This window comes from Lepisma saccharinum, chromosome 15 (assembly GCF_977018435.1).
Source record: "Lepisma saccharinum chromosome 15, izLepSacc3.1, whole genome shotgun sequence".
NCBI classification, from domain to species: domain Eukaryota; kingdom Metazoa; phylum Arthropoda; class Insecta; order Zygentoma; family Lepismatidae; genus Lepisma; species Lepisma saccharinum.
Window position 1 is genome coordinate 78925152 of NC_139243.1, and position 18019 is coordinate 78943170.

The 18019-nt window shown below is 38.5% G+C and overlaps 1 protein-coding gene across 1 annotated transcript in view; it reads left to right on the forward strand.

Moving 5' to 3' along the window:
• Positions 1–18019, forward strand: part of LOC145999353 (uncharacterized) — a 266207-nt gene that overhangs the window by 161454 nt on the left and 86734 nt on the right. Inside the window, exons 28-29 of the mRNA XM_083136293.1 lie at positions 1743–2228; positions 5993–6151. Coding sequence (XP_082992419.1) covers positions 1743–2228; positions 5993–6151 — 645 coding nt within the window. The remainder of the gene's footprint in view (positions 1–1742; positions 2229–5992; positions 6152–18019) is intronic.

Genomic DNA, 18019 nt, shown 5'->3' on the forward strand with positions numbered 1-18019 from the left:
TGGTGATGGGCAATTTGCACGGTAATACTCATGGATCCCACTGTACGTGGCTTTAAGGAAGATATTTTTAAATATGTTGGTGCAGATCCTGTCGGCAGCTTGATTGGTGATTTGTTCCAATTCTTGAAGCATCATTGGGTAAAATAAAGAGCATGGACATGGCGATGGACAATTTGCTTGGTAATACTTACACATCTCACTGTACCAAGAAACAACATACAATTAAATAATTTCTTTTCTACGGGATTCCTTTTTCCGTTCTAATATGAAAAGGATCCACTACTTTAGTGAGCCCTGGAGAAAAAAAATACCGTGTTTTCCGACGTATAAGACATTTTTGTACACATTTTGAGGAAAAGCTTTATTACTGAACATTGTAATTAATTTACAGTATTTCAAATTTAAAGTAACATGTAGGTTTACTTTCAACAAGTAACTTACTTAATCCTACTAGGAGAGAATACATTTTAATGTTCTTCGTCAAAACCCAGACATTCACATCCAGAGCTAAATGAGGAGTCCCTTGAAACCTCTTCTAAACCATAACTTGAGTCCTCACATAAACTCTGTACCATCCAGTGTATCCACTTCTTAAATGAACGTAATCCGGAAGAGAGTATCAGCGTATAAGATGCACCCTGTTTTTCAGACATCTTTTTGAGATGAAAAAAGTGCATCTTATACGCAGGCAAATACGGTACATCCAGCAAACTACCCTTCCAATTCAGTATTTCTGTTTCAAAATTGTTCCAACATCACGTAACAAAATAAAACAGTTGACGTTTGTTCTTCTAGCATTTAAATTGAAGAGGACCTCTGTAACTTAAAAACGCCTTCACGGCGAGACATGTCCATGATTCCACGGTTCCTTGCCATTGCACATTCATTTTTGCAAATATACATGGACTTTACGCACGATAATTTACGATTTTATTCCACCATTTTAATGCAAATTATCCTGTACATGATAGCAATGTCAGGTCACGTTTTCCGTTGGTTAGTTGCATCTCATAGTTTTTGGCACTGTAGATGACAGCTTTCAAAATGTATATTTCTGTTTCTGTTTTGCTTAGTTTAGCCTGTACCGCTTTTGTGCCTCTCTTGGCTCAATCGCGACGATGAGGATTAATGATGAACTCATGAAATGGATGACGAACACAATAACATATCTAAAACTAGGAATCAAACCTAGAAACCCTGACTTTGTAGTAAAGTACATTCATCACTCCGCCACAGAGGTTAGCAACAATATTTCTGCTTTAGCAGTAATGCCATTACATCGTAGAATGTTAATTCTTGGAAATAAACGCTTGCAGAAATATTGCATTTTAGTAGCCTAAAGTAAAAATTAATTTTTATTGACTGATTGATTGAATTGGTTTATTTTGCTTTTCTACCACTTTTGGCTAATCGCGAGATGAGGACAAGTGATGATATGATGAAATTGATGAAGGGGCACTCACAAAGAACACCTTGTCCATGCCTGGATTCGAACCAGGGACCCCTGGCGCCGTATCGCGGTGTGCTAGCCACGAAGGCCTGGCAATTATTTGATACTGTACACGTAAACCAGTATAATAAAATTTTGACCTCTTCCGAATGGATCTGGGTAACTTGAAATTATTTCATTGAGATTGACAAAAATGTACATCACGGATTCTAAAATTCGCCAGTAATTAGATGAAGGAACTTCGACAACAATACTCTTCCTCCCTTTCAAAAGAATATCTTTTATTTTTCAGGATGGTTATACAACAGTTGGCTATGCGGAAAATACCTTTCACTATGAGCAAGCTTCTCATGGCAAGTGTCACCGTCGCACTGATGGTGACATTGACGCATGCGACCATGCTGCCACATAGCGTCAAACCGGAGCACTACAGGCTGGAGATCGTGACCCATTTCGAAGACATGGACTTCATCTTCACAGGGAAAGTGTGGATCCTGGCGTTCTGTGCGGAACCAACCACGAACATCACCCTCCACTCCTTGCACCTGGAGATCCACCAAGAGGGAGTGGAGGTGGTGTCGTTGGCCAACGGGGAGAGAATTCCTGTTGCCTTCCACTCCTTCGACGAGGAGAATGAATTCTACACCCTCCATCTTGGGAGAAAACTCGTCAGCGGGAATGAGTACATGGTCCATATACCTTACCAAGGGAAGCTCTCGAGCAACATGAGGGGATACTACAGAGCGAGCTACGAAGTCTCCAGTCAGGGAAGGAAAAGGTATTTGCTTATTTAGACATCACTTGCATGTGTGAAAGGTTCAAAAATATCTCGGAATCGCACTTTTGTACAATCCTGTACAGAAAAAATGGCACATTTTCAACTAACCCCATTAAGTGTGCCACTGTAGGAGTGTACACTCTGTCTCTGTCTCGGGAATGTGTGTAGCAAGGCCGCGCATAACGGTAGAAAAGAGGATAAAGCGAGTGGGCGCGCTGCTGCAAACGATTGGTAGGTGCTTTTTTCTTCTCTCCTCCATGCGCTCACTTCCCCTCTCATGGTTGAGCCCTCTACAGTCCTACGTGCGCAGAAGACTTGTTTTCGTTCGCTCGCTCCAGAGATTCCCTGGACAGAGTATAGTTGACATAGATGTGATATGGCAACCCTACCTCAATTAGTACACCCTTCTACTATCAGTGACAAAAATATTGAGCCCTCTGTTTACGTGCTTGTAAAATTGTACTCCGTGGAAGGAAAAAAGTCAAATATACCTAATTGGAAAGCTACAAGTGTCTACTTTTATAAAAAAGCAACACAAATTTATTTTAGCTCTGTCTGTTCTCTATTCAAACAAAAATGTTCGTAAAAATGTAGTTTTTTCGTGTGTGTTTTATGTAAGTCGAATTCAATCGTGTGTAGCTTCTTGAAAACCAGTCGTAAAAATATGAAATTTCTTGATATTCAAGCTTGTTTATGTGTAAATATCTAGGCCATATATAATGTTGCTATCATTTGTGGAACAGCCAATATTAATGTTTAATAACAGTGTTGCAAACTCGGTAATGGTCATCCCAATGGCGATGCAAAGCATATCTAAATAATGAGCATGGAATAAAAATCAATTTTTGATGGCTTATCTTTTCATATTCTGCGAATTGAAAACGACAGACAGAATTGTTTCTCTTGGCAACCGGTTCGCGCGTTTTTCGTCTCGTTGCTACGACGAAGTGCGCTTTGTTGCCACACGCCGCCGGCAGCCCTTTTAAAGTTTGCGTTCAGCCAGCAGCTTTGACACGGAAAGTAAGCGGAAAGTTTTGGTTACAAAGCGAATTGTTGTGCACATAGAAGCATTGTTCAGATGCTGTAATTGACGAATGCAGATTTTCTTTTATCACTCTTGTGTTCCTACCATATGGCCTGAACTCGCACACATACATAAGATCCCTTACATGTACTTTTTCTTGCTGTTTTCCTTTGTTATGAAGTTGCTGTTGCTGTACATCGCAGGCACGTTATTTTTTATACAGAGGAGAATGCGAAGCCAGCAGTCACTGGTTCGAATATTTGGTAAGATATTTCATTGCCTTCATCAAATCAAGCTCATTGTTGCACTTACTCTTTTTAAATGAGCGACATAAAATGATACGGAGAGAATGACGTTCGTATAAAGATTGGATAAAAGCTAGAAAATATAACAATAACTAAAGTATACAAAGAAAATGTATTCATTCATATGATAAATTGTTTATTCATTATTTTACACTGCAACAATGTTTTGGATCGGACCAACGGAACGCACATCCAGTATTTCCGCAGCATAGACCGTGTAGCTGCAGCGAAGCGGCAACACTGTACAAGTCACCTGCAGCCCGCGTAGTCTGAGATTGGCCGCATCTCGCCATACGTCATCCGCGAGTTTACCATATTAGGAGTGGTCAATAATAATTTATATCTGTGGTCATACTTGAGATACACTCGTTAAACTTCTGGATTTGGATCAAATGTGTCATATGAACGGCTTTTTACAATTTAATTGAATTTGGCATTACGCATTTCAAAATTGCACGTTTGCCTAAAATTCCAATTTTTGAAGCATCTAGTGAAGATCTGCATTTGACTTCTTCCACAGAGATGCAAAAACAATCCGTCTTCGCGTACAAAAATTTCAATTTTATAACAGTTGTGGATTATGAACTGTAGGATGTTAAGTTCCCCGTTCTTGCAAACGAAGAAAAAACTACACTTTTCACTTTTTAGTGGATTTTGCATTATAATACGAAAATTCAACGAAGAATAATTTTAAATGACGCTTATTAAAAAATAGATACTTGAAGCTTTCCAATGAGGTATATTTGACTTTTTTCCACCCACGGAGTACAATTTTACAAGCACGCAAACAGAGGGCTCAATATTTTTATCACGTGTAAAAGTCCCTGCAAGGACTATATGTGGCAACTGTGGCAACTCTGGAAGCTTTAATCGCTGCTGGAATGTTGGAAGAACCGGGTCCATATCCGAATCGGTTGATTGATTTATTTTACTTCACATTCTGCTACTTTTGGCTAATCGCGAAGGTAAGTATGAATTGGGATAAGAGGTTGAACGATCACACACACATACGACCGACACAGCATGAGCCCTACAGAGGAGTATACGGGTTGAGTCCAAACGCCACAGCCTCGCTAGACTGCCAAATGCAGTCTAGGGTTTACTACGTGGAAGGGAGGCTCACATTTGGATGTCTTCAGCCAGTGTGACCCCTTGCACCTCCTCTGGTAGAAAGGAAGGGCAAAAGAAGTTTAGGGTGACAATCGAAAGTCAATTGTTAAGACATTGCAGGAAGAATTTCACAATTGGTTCTTTGCCTTTGACTGGAAAACAAAATGGCGAATCAACGACCCCCTTTGATTCAGGTATCGCCCCTTAATTAATATTTGCTCACGTTTTAATTGAATGGTGAGTGGGGAATGTTACGTAATGTAGAACTGTACAATTTGTATTCATGTCCAGATATTATTAGAATGATTAAATCAAGAAGACTTAGATGGACACGGGACAGGCCATGTGACACGAATGAGGAAAAAAGAGTTTACAAGATTCTTGTTGGGAAAACTGATCGTAAGAGACCTGTAGGAAGGTTAAGACGAAGATGGAGGGATAATGTTGAGATTGACCTAAAGGAAATCGGTAAGGATTTAAAAGATTGGATTGATCTTGCCCAGGATAGGGAGAGTTGGAAGGCTTGTGTTGCTGCAGTCGTAAACCTTCGGGATTAATAAGGCTAGAGAGTTAGATAGTTCGTTAGTTAACTGAAGCTTTATTGCTAGTTATAGGTCTCTCTGTGGAGTGATGACTTCCACTCCCTCAATTCTCCCACGGGATCTATCTTCTTTCTAAATCATTATCTGCTTAGAAGAATCATTAAGAACCAATGACAGAGGAAAATATGTTGGGAAAGTAAATCCTTGTGTCTATTCTTGCACAAAGGTCCTCTCTGTGTCTACTAGTGTACTGCGAATCTATTAAGGATTTTGTCCTATTAGTGGATTTTTTATCATAAAATGTCAATTTCTGTATTACGCTATTAATTATTAATATTCGTACGAAAGGTAAGAAATGTTTAGCCACAGGTGGCAGGAAAGGGACACAAAATAAGAACAACACAGACACCAGAAAAATACAGAAATCTTAGGCACAACTTCCATTGACGGATTGGCTTTATTTTACTTCGCTTTTTGTGTCACTTTTGGCTAATTTGCGAAGATGGGGATGAGTGATAACATGATTGTTGAATGGACACTCACAAATGTCCATCCCCAGGCCGGGTTTCGAACCCCGGATCCCTGGCGTCGCAGCGCCATGTGCTAACCACTCCGCCACGAGGCCGGCCATTTTAAAATCTGTGATATTATGAAATTGCAAATATATAATTTGAAACTGCTCCATAAATAGTTTAAAAAATTGTCCAAGTGCAAAGTAATCAGCCTAAATATGGTACCTGTTATTCTCATACAAGAAATGTTGCAAGTATTGTGTATTTCCAGGTGGATGAGCTGCACGCAGTTCGAGCCCACCTACGCCCGCAGAGCCTTTCCCTGCTTCGACGAGCCCTTGCTCAAAGCGGGCTTCGAGGTGAGCCTTGCCAGGAGACAGAACTACGTCGCCATCTCTAACATGCCCCTGAAGAGCACGGAGGCTGCGGGGTGAGTATCTCGTACGTAGAGGGGAGGGGGAAGGGGATGCTGAGAGAGGGATTTGATAAGGAAGATAGAAAATAGGCGGACAGATCGAGAGAAAGGAACAGTACTGTTGTGCGATGGAAAACACATATATTAACAAGATTAACTGAATTTGTTAAGAAACTCACAAAACAACATAACACTTTACATTACATATAAACTACGTTCTCCATTCCAGGTTCTGTTTGCACAGACTCAGTAGCTTGCTTCTTCTTCCTCTAAGAGACAGCACTACATTCCTCCCAGAGTTACAAAAAAATAATTAACAATGGTAACCGTATCTGTCATGGGGTACCTTAACCCTGGTCGATCTTCTAGGCACATGAGGAGTGGATCTTGGTTGTGGAGCAGTGTCAGCGTCTTGGGGTTGATGGTCATCAACGTCTGGTTGGGGTGGGGTAGTTTTGGAATCCGAATTTCGATTCTCCGCCGCAACTTCTGGTCCGGGTGGACTATCCTCATCCCAGGTTTCTGGACTGTTTTGTTGTCTGTGTGTCCTGTGACGAATCCAATGTGAATGTACCACTCTTTGAGTTCAATCGGCAAAGCGCACTTTGTAAAGGTGAGTTCCACCCAACCTTTCTACAATATCTGCCTCGTTGAAGTTAGGTGACAAGTGCTTCGGTAGGTGAAAATGTCCTGTATGGTTTGCTGTGGTTGCTCCTAGGCTTCAAGAAAGGAGGAGTTTCTGTTCTCTCGGCATCTCTATTATGATCACCACGTATACAGTTCCACTATGGTCTTGGACTGAAGATTAGGACTGAGGCTGCAGGAAGACTACGTTCCTCTCCCAACCAGGAATTCCTCAAAAACAGCAGGTACTCTGCTAACTTTGTATCGAACTGTAAAGAAGTCAGTGGATGTTCATGCAACACCTTCAACATGCCAGTCTACGTACCTCTCTGCAAGCCTGTTGCTAGGACTGTGGTACGGCGGTATTGTGATGTGTTCAATCCCGAACTGTTGGCAAAACAAACGGAACGCGAGGCTGCTGAAAGTTGGACCATTGTCGGAAACTATTGTCTGTGGAATTCCGAGAGTCGACGATGACTGAAGAATCCAGCGTATGGTCTCCGGTGTATCTAACGACGATACTAGCCAGACATCTTTCCAGTGACTGTAAGCATCGACAAGTAACAGGAACTTCCTCCCAGCCAAGAAGAAATGGTCTCCGTGGAGTCTTTGTCCTACGGATCTAACCTTCGGCCACCTATTACCTGAACCTTTCTTGACTTTCGGACTTGAGAATTGACAAGTTTCCTCATCGACTAATCTTTCCTTGTTAACAGACAATCCGCTATACGATGTAGGTGCAGCATCTTCCCTTAACGGCACGTGTATGGTGTTCGACATCGACTTTGTTACGTCTAAACCAGTGCTAGAAGTAAAGACTTCATCAGAATTCGACTGCGACTGTTGAAGTTGCTCAATCTCTGTAGGTATCACTACCATAGAACGTGCCCACTCTGAGCGTAACAGTAGCGTTCTCCAATCCGGAGTAACGTTATACGAGGGTCACTATTTATATTTTGAGCCTAACAATGAAAAAACAGGAATTTGGCATTGAAAACTGCTTTATTGTTTTTCGAAGTATTCTCCTTTATGGTCAATACACTTTTGCATTCGTTCGAACCATTTGTCAAAGCAGTTTTTCCAATCTTCTTGAGACACCTCCATAATATGGTTTTTGAACGCATCAACGGCGTCTTCCGCCGACGAAAATCGTTGTCCACGCAATTTATTCTTGACATTCGGGAACAAGAAGAATTCATTGGGTGCCAAATCAGGACTGAATGGCGGATGACCCATCAATTCGATTTTTTGACTGTTCATAAAGTCGGTTGTTAGACGAGATGTGTGACAGTTGGTATTGTCTTGATGAAGAATGATCCGATGGCGTTTGTTTGTTTTCCGTATTTGACCGAAGACCTCTGGCAAACAAATTGTTGTGTACCATTCAGAGTTGACCGTTCTACGTTCCTCTAAAGGCACAGTTGCCACATGACCAGTTTTCCAGAAAAAACAGGCGACCATTTGTTTCGATGTGCTTCGAGCGCGGACAACTTTTGTTGGATTGGGTTCATCTTGAAACACCCATACAGTCGACTGCTGTTTACGATTCGGCTCATATCCATATATCCATGATTCGTCACCTGTTACAATCTTATATACGTCTTTTGAAGCACCACGATTGTATTTATTGAGCATTTGTTTGCACCAATTGACGCGAGCGTCTTTTTGAGTTTTTGTCAAATTGTGTGGGATCCAACGAGAACATACCTTTCTCACAGATAAATGATCATGTAATATTTTATATATGCTGGTGGAACTAATGCCTATGGTTGCCTCAATCTCACAGTATGTCACATGACGATCTTGCAGTATTAGGTTTTGCACAGCATCAATGTTTTCTTGAACAACAACTGATTTTGGACGACCTTCGCGAATCTCGTCGGTGAGCGAATGGCGGCCACGATTAAATTCGTTATACAAGCGTTTCACAGTGGCAAAGGATGGGGCTTCATCGCCAAATGTGGAAGTAAGTTGATCGATGCACTCTTGTCTTGATAATCCACGTCGAAAATCGTAAAAAATCATCGCACGAAAATGTTCACGAGTTAATTCCATTTTATTGTTGTCGCGCAATCTCCAAGGCAACATAAACAACACAAATCAAGCTATTGACAAAACATTTGAAGTACGTTATGGTCAATAATGCCAGACGATTCCGTGCAAACGTCAAATCGCGCCTAACTTCAATCAGTGTTGCCAAGGCTCAAAATATAAATAGTGGCCCTTGTATAACCAGGTACGACCTATGAGTGGATAATTTAGATGTTCCTTGCGCAAAATAACAGGAAGTGAGTAAGCCGATCCAGAGTGTGTAAGTTCCAGTTCAGCCTGTCCTTGCACTGAAAGAGCATGTTTCCCTACGCCATATATTTTTATAGAGGAATGGTTAATATCAGTCGTTGGAAATCAATTCCTGAATGATTCCTTTTGGAACAGAGTTACGGCAGATCCTGTACTGAGCTCCCATTGAATGAACTTGCCGTTAATAAGTAAATCCTTTAACATTAGATTCTTCAATAAAGGGTAATTGGACGTAGGTGACCCGATGATGTGTGAGTCACAACTGTATGAGACGACACTATGTAACCATGTTGTTTGCTCATCAAGTGAACTTCGAGATGTTGACATCTGCAAATTTGTGTGTTCAGTAGTTTGCCATACGTTATTATTACTATTGGGTTTCCGTTTAAACTTCCCTCTCTTCCTACACCGCTTTTGCCAGTGACCACGTTTCCTACAAAATGAACAAACAGAATCCTTGGCTGGACAGTTGTCTTTAGAATCATGTTTGTATGTACAGTTAGGACAGCTGTAAGCAGTATATTTCATTCCGTGAATCGTTGGATTAGACTAACTATAAGTATGTTCCTTTGTATGTTTGTCCCCTTGCACTGTTCTTCTTGGAAATTAAGTTGAGGTGCGTGAAACTGCTGATTCTTGCTTTACATTTTCTGATCGTATTAGCAATCGGGTTTCTTTCTCTAACATTTCATTTTGTAATGTCAGTTCTTGACATCGCTGAAAGGTTAGTGACTGTACTGAAAGCAACTTTCTTCTTGTAACTTCAGATTTTATGCCTAATACTATCTGTTCAACCAAAGCTTCGTCCAGTTAATTGTCGCAGTTACATTTTATGGCTTGTTGTTTCAGCCTTACGAAATAATCAGAAACTGTTTTCCCTTCCTCATGCACACAACGTCGAAAATTATATCGTTCAACAAACTTATTAGTTACAGGTTTATAGTGATAAAAGACTATCCTTTAGACGAGAATACGACAGATTCTGTACAAGGTCTGGTGCGACTACATTTTTCAAGACTTTAAATGCCTTTGCACCTATAAAGGCGATGAGTATAGGAACTCTCTGATCATCCCTGAACTTTTGAATGATACACAACTGTTCGAAACGTAAGAGATAATCTTCAATGTCCTCTGAATTTTCGTCGAAAGCGTTAAATATCATGTTTGTGTACATATTTATGACTGTAAATCCACAATGTGGAGCCTAATAACTATGAAAAGTGAGTTTTCTCTTATAATTCTGCCTCGGATCACAATGTATCTATGAACGTGACAAAGCCCTTGTACGTTTCATGATTATAACTTGCTTCCACGTTAGAAGGAATCTTGACTTATATATATACATCACACTATTTTTATAAGACTTGGACGGTTTATGCTTACCGTGTTATGCCAAATTGCGTCAAACCGACACGTATACGAGGGCCACTATTTATATTTTGAGCCTTGGCAACACTGATTGAAGTTAGGCGCGATTTGACGTTTGCACGGAATCGTCTGGCATTATTGACCATAACGTACTTCAAATGTTTTGTCAATAGCTTGATTTGTGTTGTTTATGTTGCCTTGGAGATTGCGCGACAACAATGAAATGGAATTAACTCGTGAACATTTTCGTGCGATGATTTTTACGATTTTCGACGTGGATTATCAAGACAAGAGTGCATCGATCAACTTACTTCCACATTTGGCGATGAAACCCCATTCTTTGCCACTGTGAAACGCTGGTATAACGAATTTAATCGTGGCCGCCATTCGCTCACCGACGAGATTCGCGAAGGTCGTCCAAAATCAGTTGTTGTTCAAGAAAACATTGATGCTGTGCAAAACCTAATACTGCAAGATCGTCATGTGACATACTGTGAGATTGAGGCAACCATAGGCATTAGTTCCACCAGCATATATAAAATATTACATGATCATTTATCTGTGAGAAAGGTATGTTCTCGTTGGATCCCACACAATTTGACAAAAACTCAAAAAGACGCTCGCGTCAATTGGTGCAAACAAATGCTCAATAAATACAATCGTGGTGCTTCAAAAGACGTATATAAGATTGTAACAGGTGACGAATCATGGATATATACATATGAGCCGGAACGTAAACAGTAGTCGACTGTATGGGTGTTCCAAGATGAACCCAATCCAACAAAAGTTGTTCGCGCTCGAAGCACATCGAAACAAATGGTCGCCTGTTTTTTCGGGAAAACTGGTCATGTGGCAACTGTGCCTTTAGAGGAACGTAGAACGGTCAGCTCTGAATGGTACCCAACAATTTGTTTGCCAGAGGTCTTCGGTCAAATACGGAAAACAAACAAACGCCGTCGGATCATTCTTCATCAAGACAATGCCAGCTGTCACACATCTCGTCTAACAACCGACTTTATGAACAGTCAAAAAATCGAATTGATAGGTCATCCGCCGTACCGTCCTGATTTGACACCCAATGACTTCTTGTTCCCGAATGTCAAGAATAAATTGCGTGGACAACGATTTTCGTCGGCGGAAGACGCCGTTGATGCGTTCAAAAACCATATTATGGAGGTGTCTCAAGAAGATTGGAAAAACTGCTTTGACAAATGGTTCGAACGAATGCAAAAGTGTATTGACCATAAAGGAGAATACTTCGAAAAACAATAAAGCAGTTTTCAATGACAAATTCCTGTTTTTTCATTGTTAGGCTCAAAATAAAAATAGTGACCCTCGTATGATTGTTCCAACAGTTTGTTGAAGTGAAAGGTTCTTTCATAACGACTGCACCATAATGTTGTGCGATGGAAAACACATAGGTTTACATTAACAACATTAACTGAATTTATTAAGAAACTCACAAAACAACATAACACTTTACATTAGAACGAAACTGCGTTCTCCATTCCAGGTTCTGTTTGCACAGACTCTTGTCTAGCAACAGTAGCTTGCTTCTTCTTCCTCTAGGCGGAAGCACTACAAGTACTATGACAAAGGCGTGAGAAAGAGATAAAAAGGAAAACAACGAAAAGTGAAAATCAGACAGTGTAGAAGAAGTGAAATAGAAGAAATGAGAAAGGCCACATAATTCTGTAGAATACGTACGTACACTGGGGAACAACATTTTTGTTGGATTTATACCAGGACTTGTTCTAACCTAATTTGGGCGTGCTGATTTCAAATGTGAGGTTCGTTTTTCTCTGTAAACTCTAGTTTTCTTGCAATTCAACATTTTAATTTTTCACCTTGATACTCTTTTTTCATAATTCAATTCATCATGCATGTAATGATCTTCAATTAGGCAAAACGTTAACGAACAAAACAACATTTATTTAACTTATAACTTCATGTTATAAAAACTACATGAAATACATTTAACAAAAGACAAAAGACAATCTCTCTCCAACTCGAGTTGTTCACAGTATCTCTTCTACAATCTTTTATCTTTTTCTTAACTTCTATCAATTCTCCCCCTCTAACAAAAAAAAATCATTCATAGGTCTTGTTACCAAAGGTAAGTTGTAGTCTATCCGGCTCCTTCTTGTTTCTAGAAGATCTTCGAAATTCTCTGTTTTCTATGTTCCTCGCTTCTGCAGGTACAGCTGCCTCTGGTTCCCCATGTCCTGGTGCTGCCTCTGTATACATTGGAAACGTCCAAAAGTCATCCAACTCCTCTTCTTTCTTCTCAACCTCCAATCTCTGACCTTTATAGTTCTTCTTAAGCTTTCCCACTTGATGTCTTTGCACTCTTTTTGTAAATCCATTTCTAAGTTTCACTTCTAAAAGCCTTGCTCCTACTCTCTTAATCACCTGAGCTTTTATAAACTTAGGCACTAAGGATGGAAAATTTTTTACCCAAACTATCTCTCCTGATCTTGGCATCCAAGATTCTGCCTCATATTTATTATTTTCTACCTTTTCATCTATTTGGCAATTTGGTAAGTTGAATATACTTCTCGGCTGATAACTCATAATTCTTTCTGCTGGAGACATTCCTAATCGTTGCCACTTCGAAAATCTTAGATAGTATAAAATACTATCTATAATTTTTTTCCAGTCAATTCTACGTCCCTTATTTCTACTTTGAAAATATTTCTTTCTTAATAAGCCTTTAACAGTCTGCACCCACCTTTCCGCTATACCATTACTTTCCGGATTCCAAGGCGGTGAATGTAGCAATCTTATTCCATGCTTTTCACAAAATTTCTCAAATTGATTACTCCTGAAAGGCGGTCCATTATCTGACACAATAACAGAAGGATAACCAAATATCTGGAAATTTCTGCTTAAACATTCTATAGTTTCTTCTCCATTTGTCGATCGCACCTGCCATATTTCTGTCCATCTACAGCAACTATCAATGAATAGCAAAAATTTCCTTCCTCCGTATTCAAAAAAATCAACATGTATTCTTTCAAAAGGAATATCTGTTTGTTTCCATCCGATATATTTGTTTTTGGATGTACTTCCTTGAAAACTATTGCATTCTACACATTGATTTCCCAACCTTTCAAGATCCTCGTCTATTAAAGGCCACCAGTAGAATTCTCTAGCCATCATCTTCATTTTAGGTGTACCTACATGTTCTGCATGTAACAGCTTCAACACTGTTTCCCTGCATTCTTTAGGAATTATTATACGTCTTCCCCACATAAGGCATGGTTATTTCATTCTTCCTTCTATAATAATGTAAGATCACAGTATTTTGAAACTCTTTTGGAAGTGAATTAGGCCACCCAACATCAACCCATTGTACAACTTTTTGTAAAATGTCATCTTCTTTCGTCTTATTTACTAACTAACTAACTAACTCCCTAGCCTTCTTAAACCCGAAGGTTCATGGCTGCAGCAACACAGGCCTTCCATCTTTCCCTATCTTGAGCAAGTTCTATATACTCTTTTCCATCCCTACCGATTTCCCTTAGGTCCATCTCAACGTTGTCCCTCCATCTTCGTCTTGGCCTTCCTACAGGTCTCTTACCATCAGGTTTCCCAACAAGAATCCTGTAAACTCCTCTTTCCTCTCCCATTCGTGCCACATGGCCTGCCCACCTAAGTCTTCTTGATTTAATTATTCTAATAATATCTGGACATGAATACAAATTATGTAGTTCTAAATTATGTAACCTTCTCCACTCACCTGTCTCCTCATCCCTTTTAGGTCCAAAGATTTTCCTAAGGATCTTATTTTCAAATACTCTCAATTTATGTTCCTCTTTCAATGTAAGGGACCAAGTTTCACACCCATATAATACTACAGGCAAAATTACTGTTTTGTATATTTTAACTTTTAGTTTCTTAGATATTAAACGAGACGACAAACGTTTATGAAGAGAGAAGTAACATGCATTTCCTGAATTAAGCCTACTTTTTATTTCCTCTTTAATATCATTTTCATTTGTTAATATTACTCCTAAGTATTTGAATTTGGAAACTGGTTCAAACGAGTTGTTATCAATAATTAGATTTTGATTATTACCTAACACTTGGTTTCGGCCTGTAAGCATATATTTAGTTTTCTCTTTGTTAACTTCCAAACCTATCTCTTTAGCAGTTTTGAAAAATATTTTAGCATTATTCTTAATTGTATTCACATCATCCCCCAGTAAGTCTATATGCTAACAACTGAGTCACACCATTTAATTTTAGTCCTTCTTTAGTTTCTTTTACCTTCCATACAGCATATTCTAAGGCAAAATTAAAGAGCAATGGAGATAATGCATCTCCTTGTTTTAACCCATCATGAATTGTAAATTTGTCAGACATATTAATACCCACACGAATTTTACTTTCTGTTTCACTGGTGCATATTTTTATCATACTAACAAGCTTCTTAGGTATTCCAAACTCGACTAATATATTATATAATTTATCTCTTTTGACCGAATCATATGCTTTTTTTAAATCAATGAATAGCTGATGGACATTTTGATTATATTCCCACTTTTTTTCAAGTGTCTGTCTGATGTGAAAAATTTGATCTGTAGTTGATCTGTTACGTTTAAATCCACATTGATAATCACCTATAATTTCATTAGCATATGGGGTTAGTCTTGTTAAAAGAATGTTAGATAATATTTTATATGTTGTTGAGAGTAGAGAAATTCCACGGTAATTATTGCAGTTCATTTTATCACCTTTTTTAAACACAGGAATAATTATGGATTCTTTCCACTGTTGAGGGATTTCTTCTTTATTCCATATTAAACAAATTAATTTATGAATTTGACATATTAATGAATTTCCACCATATTTAATTAACTCAGCTGGTATTAAATGAATGCCAGGTGCTTTGTTATTCTTTAGCCTTTTAATAGCTTCTTTACTATGTTATCTAACAATAGAGGTTCAATTTCAAAGGTGTCAATATAATTTAAAGATTCCTCAGCATCCCCTGTGTCTTCCTCTATTGGCAATCTAGATAAAAAATCTGCTACATCTACACGTTTTGTGTAAACAATTGTGTATGAGTATTGTGATAATAACAAGGCCCATCTCTGCAAACGTGAACATGCTAACGATGGAATTGCTGCTGCCTCGCCAAAAATATATTTTACAGGTAAAGAATCACTATAAACTATGAAATGTTTTCCATGAGGAAGAGGAGGAGATGAGAAGAGAATACATCCCCCTCTCTCTCTTTTGGGGGTGTTTTTCCATAAAGATATTTATGAAATTTCTTTATGCCCGTCACTAAAGCTAACGCTTCCCTTTCAAATTGGCTGTAATTTCTCTCTGAAGTCGCTAGTGTCGCCAAAGTGCAGGCAATTGTTTTCAATTCACCCTCAATCTTATTACACAACTGAGCCCCAACTCCTACACCACTTCCATCTACAATCAATACAATATCTTGATCTGGATTGTATGGAGTTAATATCTCAGCTTTTCGCAATGCTTCTTTGGATTCAAGAAATTCCGCTTTATGTCGATCTGTCCACGACCACACTGCTCCTTTCTTTAGCAATTCATAAAGATGTGTTATCTTCATAGCGAACTTTGGCATGCTCCTATGATAAAATGAAATCATTCCTAAATATGACTTCAATTCTTTAACGTTTGTTGGCTCTGGACAATTCAATATTGCTGTCTTATTCTTGATTAAACTTTGAAAACCATTACTGTAACCTAAATAGTCTACCTCTTTTTTGAAGAACTGACATTTATCTAGATTAACTTTTATATTGTAATATGTCAATCTATCCAAAACTAGTTTTGTGTTATTGAAACATTCTTCTTCTCCACGGCCTGTTATAATTAAATCATCCAGGTAGCATTTGGCAAATGTATAATCTAACAGTACTTGATCCATTGTTCTTTGGAAAATCTGTGCACTGCAGCTTAAACCCATTGGTAACCTGTTATAAGTGAACAATCCCCATTTAGTATTGAGAACCAATAACTTTTTAGCACTCTCGTCGAGTAATAATTGAAGATATGCTTTAGTCAGGTCCAACACTACATATGTGTCTGCATTCACTAAAGAATTAAGTAAATCATCCACTCGTGGCAAAGGATAAGTTACTTTTTCTACCACTTTATTGACGGTTACCTTAAAATCAGAACACAACCGTAGATCACCATTATTTTTCTTTACCACCACTAAAGGTGTACCCCAATCAGAATACTGAATAGGTGACAAAACTCCCAATTGAACTAAATTATCCAATTCAGCCTTTACTTTCAGTTGTAAACTGTATGGAACCTCGTATGCTTTTTTGAATATCGGAACTGCTCCCTCCTTGATTGGTATTGTAGCTTTAAATTGCTTAATAGGTTCACAAATATTACCAGAAAAACTTCTTTGTACCTATTTATTAAGTATTCAACTTTTTGATTAGTAAAAGTTGGTTGCTTAGATACTGTTAACAAACAACTGTCCCTATAAATCGTTAACTGAAACCAAGATTTCCATTCTGGCCATAATTCATTCAACCAGGTCCTTCCTAAAATAGGTGTTTTCAATTTATTTCGGGAAATGTACAAGGGCATTTTTAATCCTCCATTTTCTAACTTCATATCCAGCATAACTCTCCCTACTATTGGTAGTGGTCTCCCATCTGCATTCCGTAAAGTGAGAACACTCTTTATAACTGGAATGTTCCTAAAATTCGTTGTATGGAATTCCTCATCCCAAACAGATACTGCTGCACCCGTATCCACTTCGAATTAGACCTGTTTGCCATTGCACATCAACCTAACTAAACAATTATCAGCTTCACTTCCAGAGCTACTCATGTCAACATCCGATTTTTGTACATATAATTGATTCTTATGTACATTATTCTCATGTGAAGGGTCACTGGAATTATCATTAAGACTCATTAAGAGTAACCTACTTTTCTGATTAATGTACTCTGGTTGATCAGCTTCCACATTTACAACGTTCAATAATAAACCTTTCATAGATGTATCAACATCTGATTTAACCCTAGTTGCAGATTCATTTCTAATAACGTTGCTATTTTTATTCTTACAGCACTGCTGAAAATGACCTTTTAATCCACATTTAAAACAATGTACATTCCAAGCCGGACATTTGTACTTTTCGTGTACATTATTACACCTTGAACATTTAAAAGCAGCTTCCTTACTTTGCTGACTAACTGTTCTATCTTTTTGTACATGATGTACATTACTGCATACAGTCTTATCTTTTTGATAAAACAACCTCACATCTTGCTCTACCATTTCCATAGTTGATGATAAAGATACTGCTTTTACAAAAACAAGCTCTGTTTCAGCTAATAATTTATTTCTTGTTACTTCACTACGTATGCCAAAAACTAATTGGTCTCGCATCATTTCATTAAGAAACGTACCAAATGAACAATTAGATGCTTGATGCTTCAAACATATTACAAATTCAGATAACGTTTGCCCTTCCTCTTGTCTCAACAAATGAAACTTATACCTTTCAGCTATGACATTTCTTTTAGGCTTAAAATGAGTTAGTAACAAAGTACATAATTCTTCATATGTCTTGTGTGG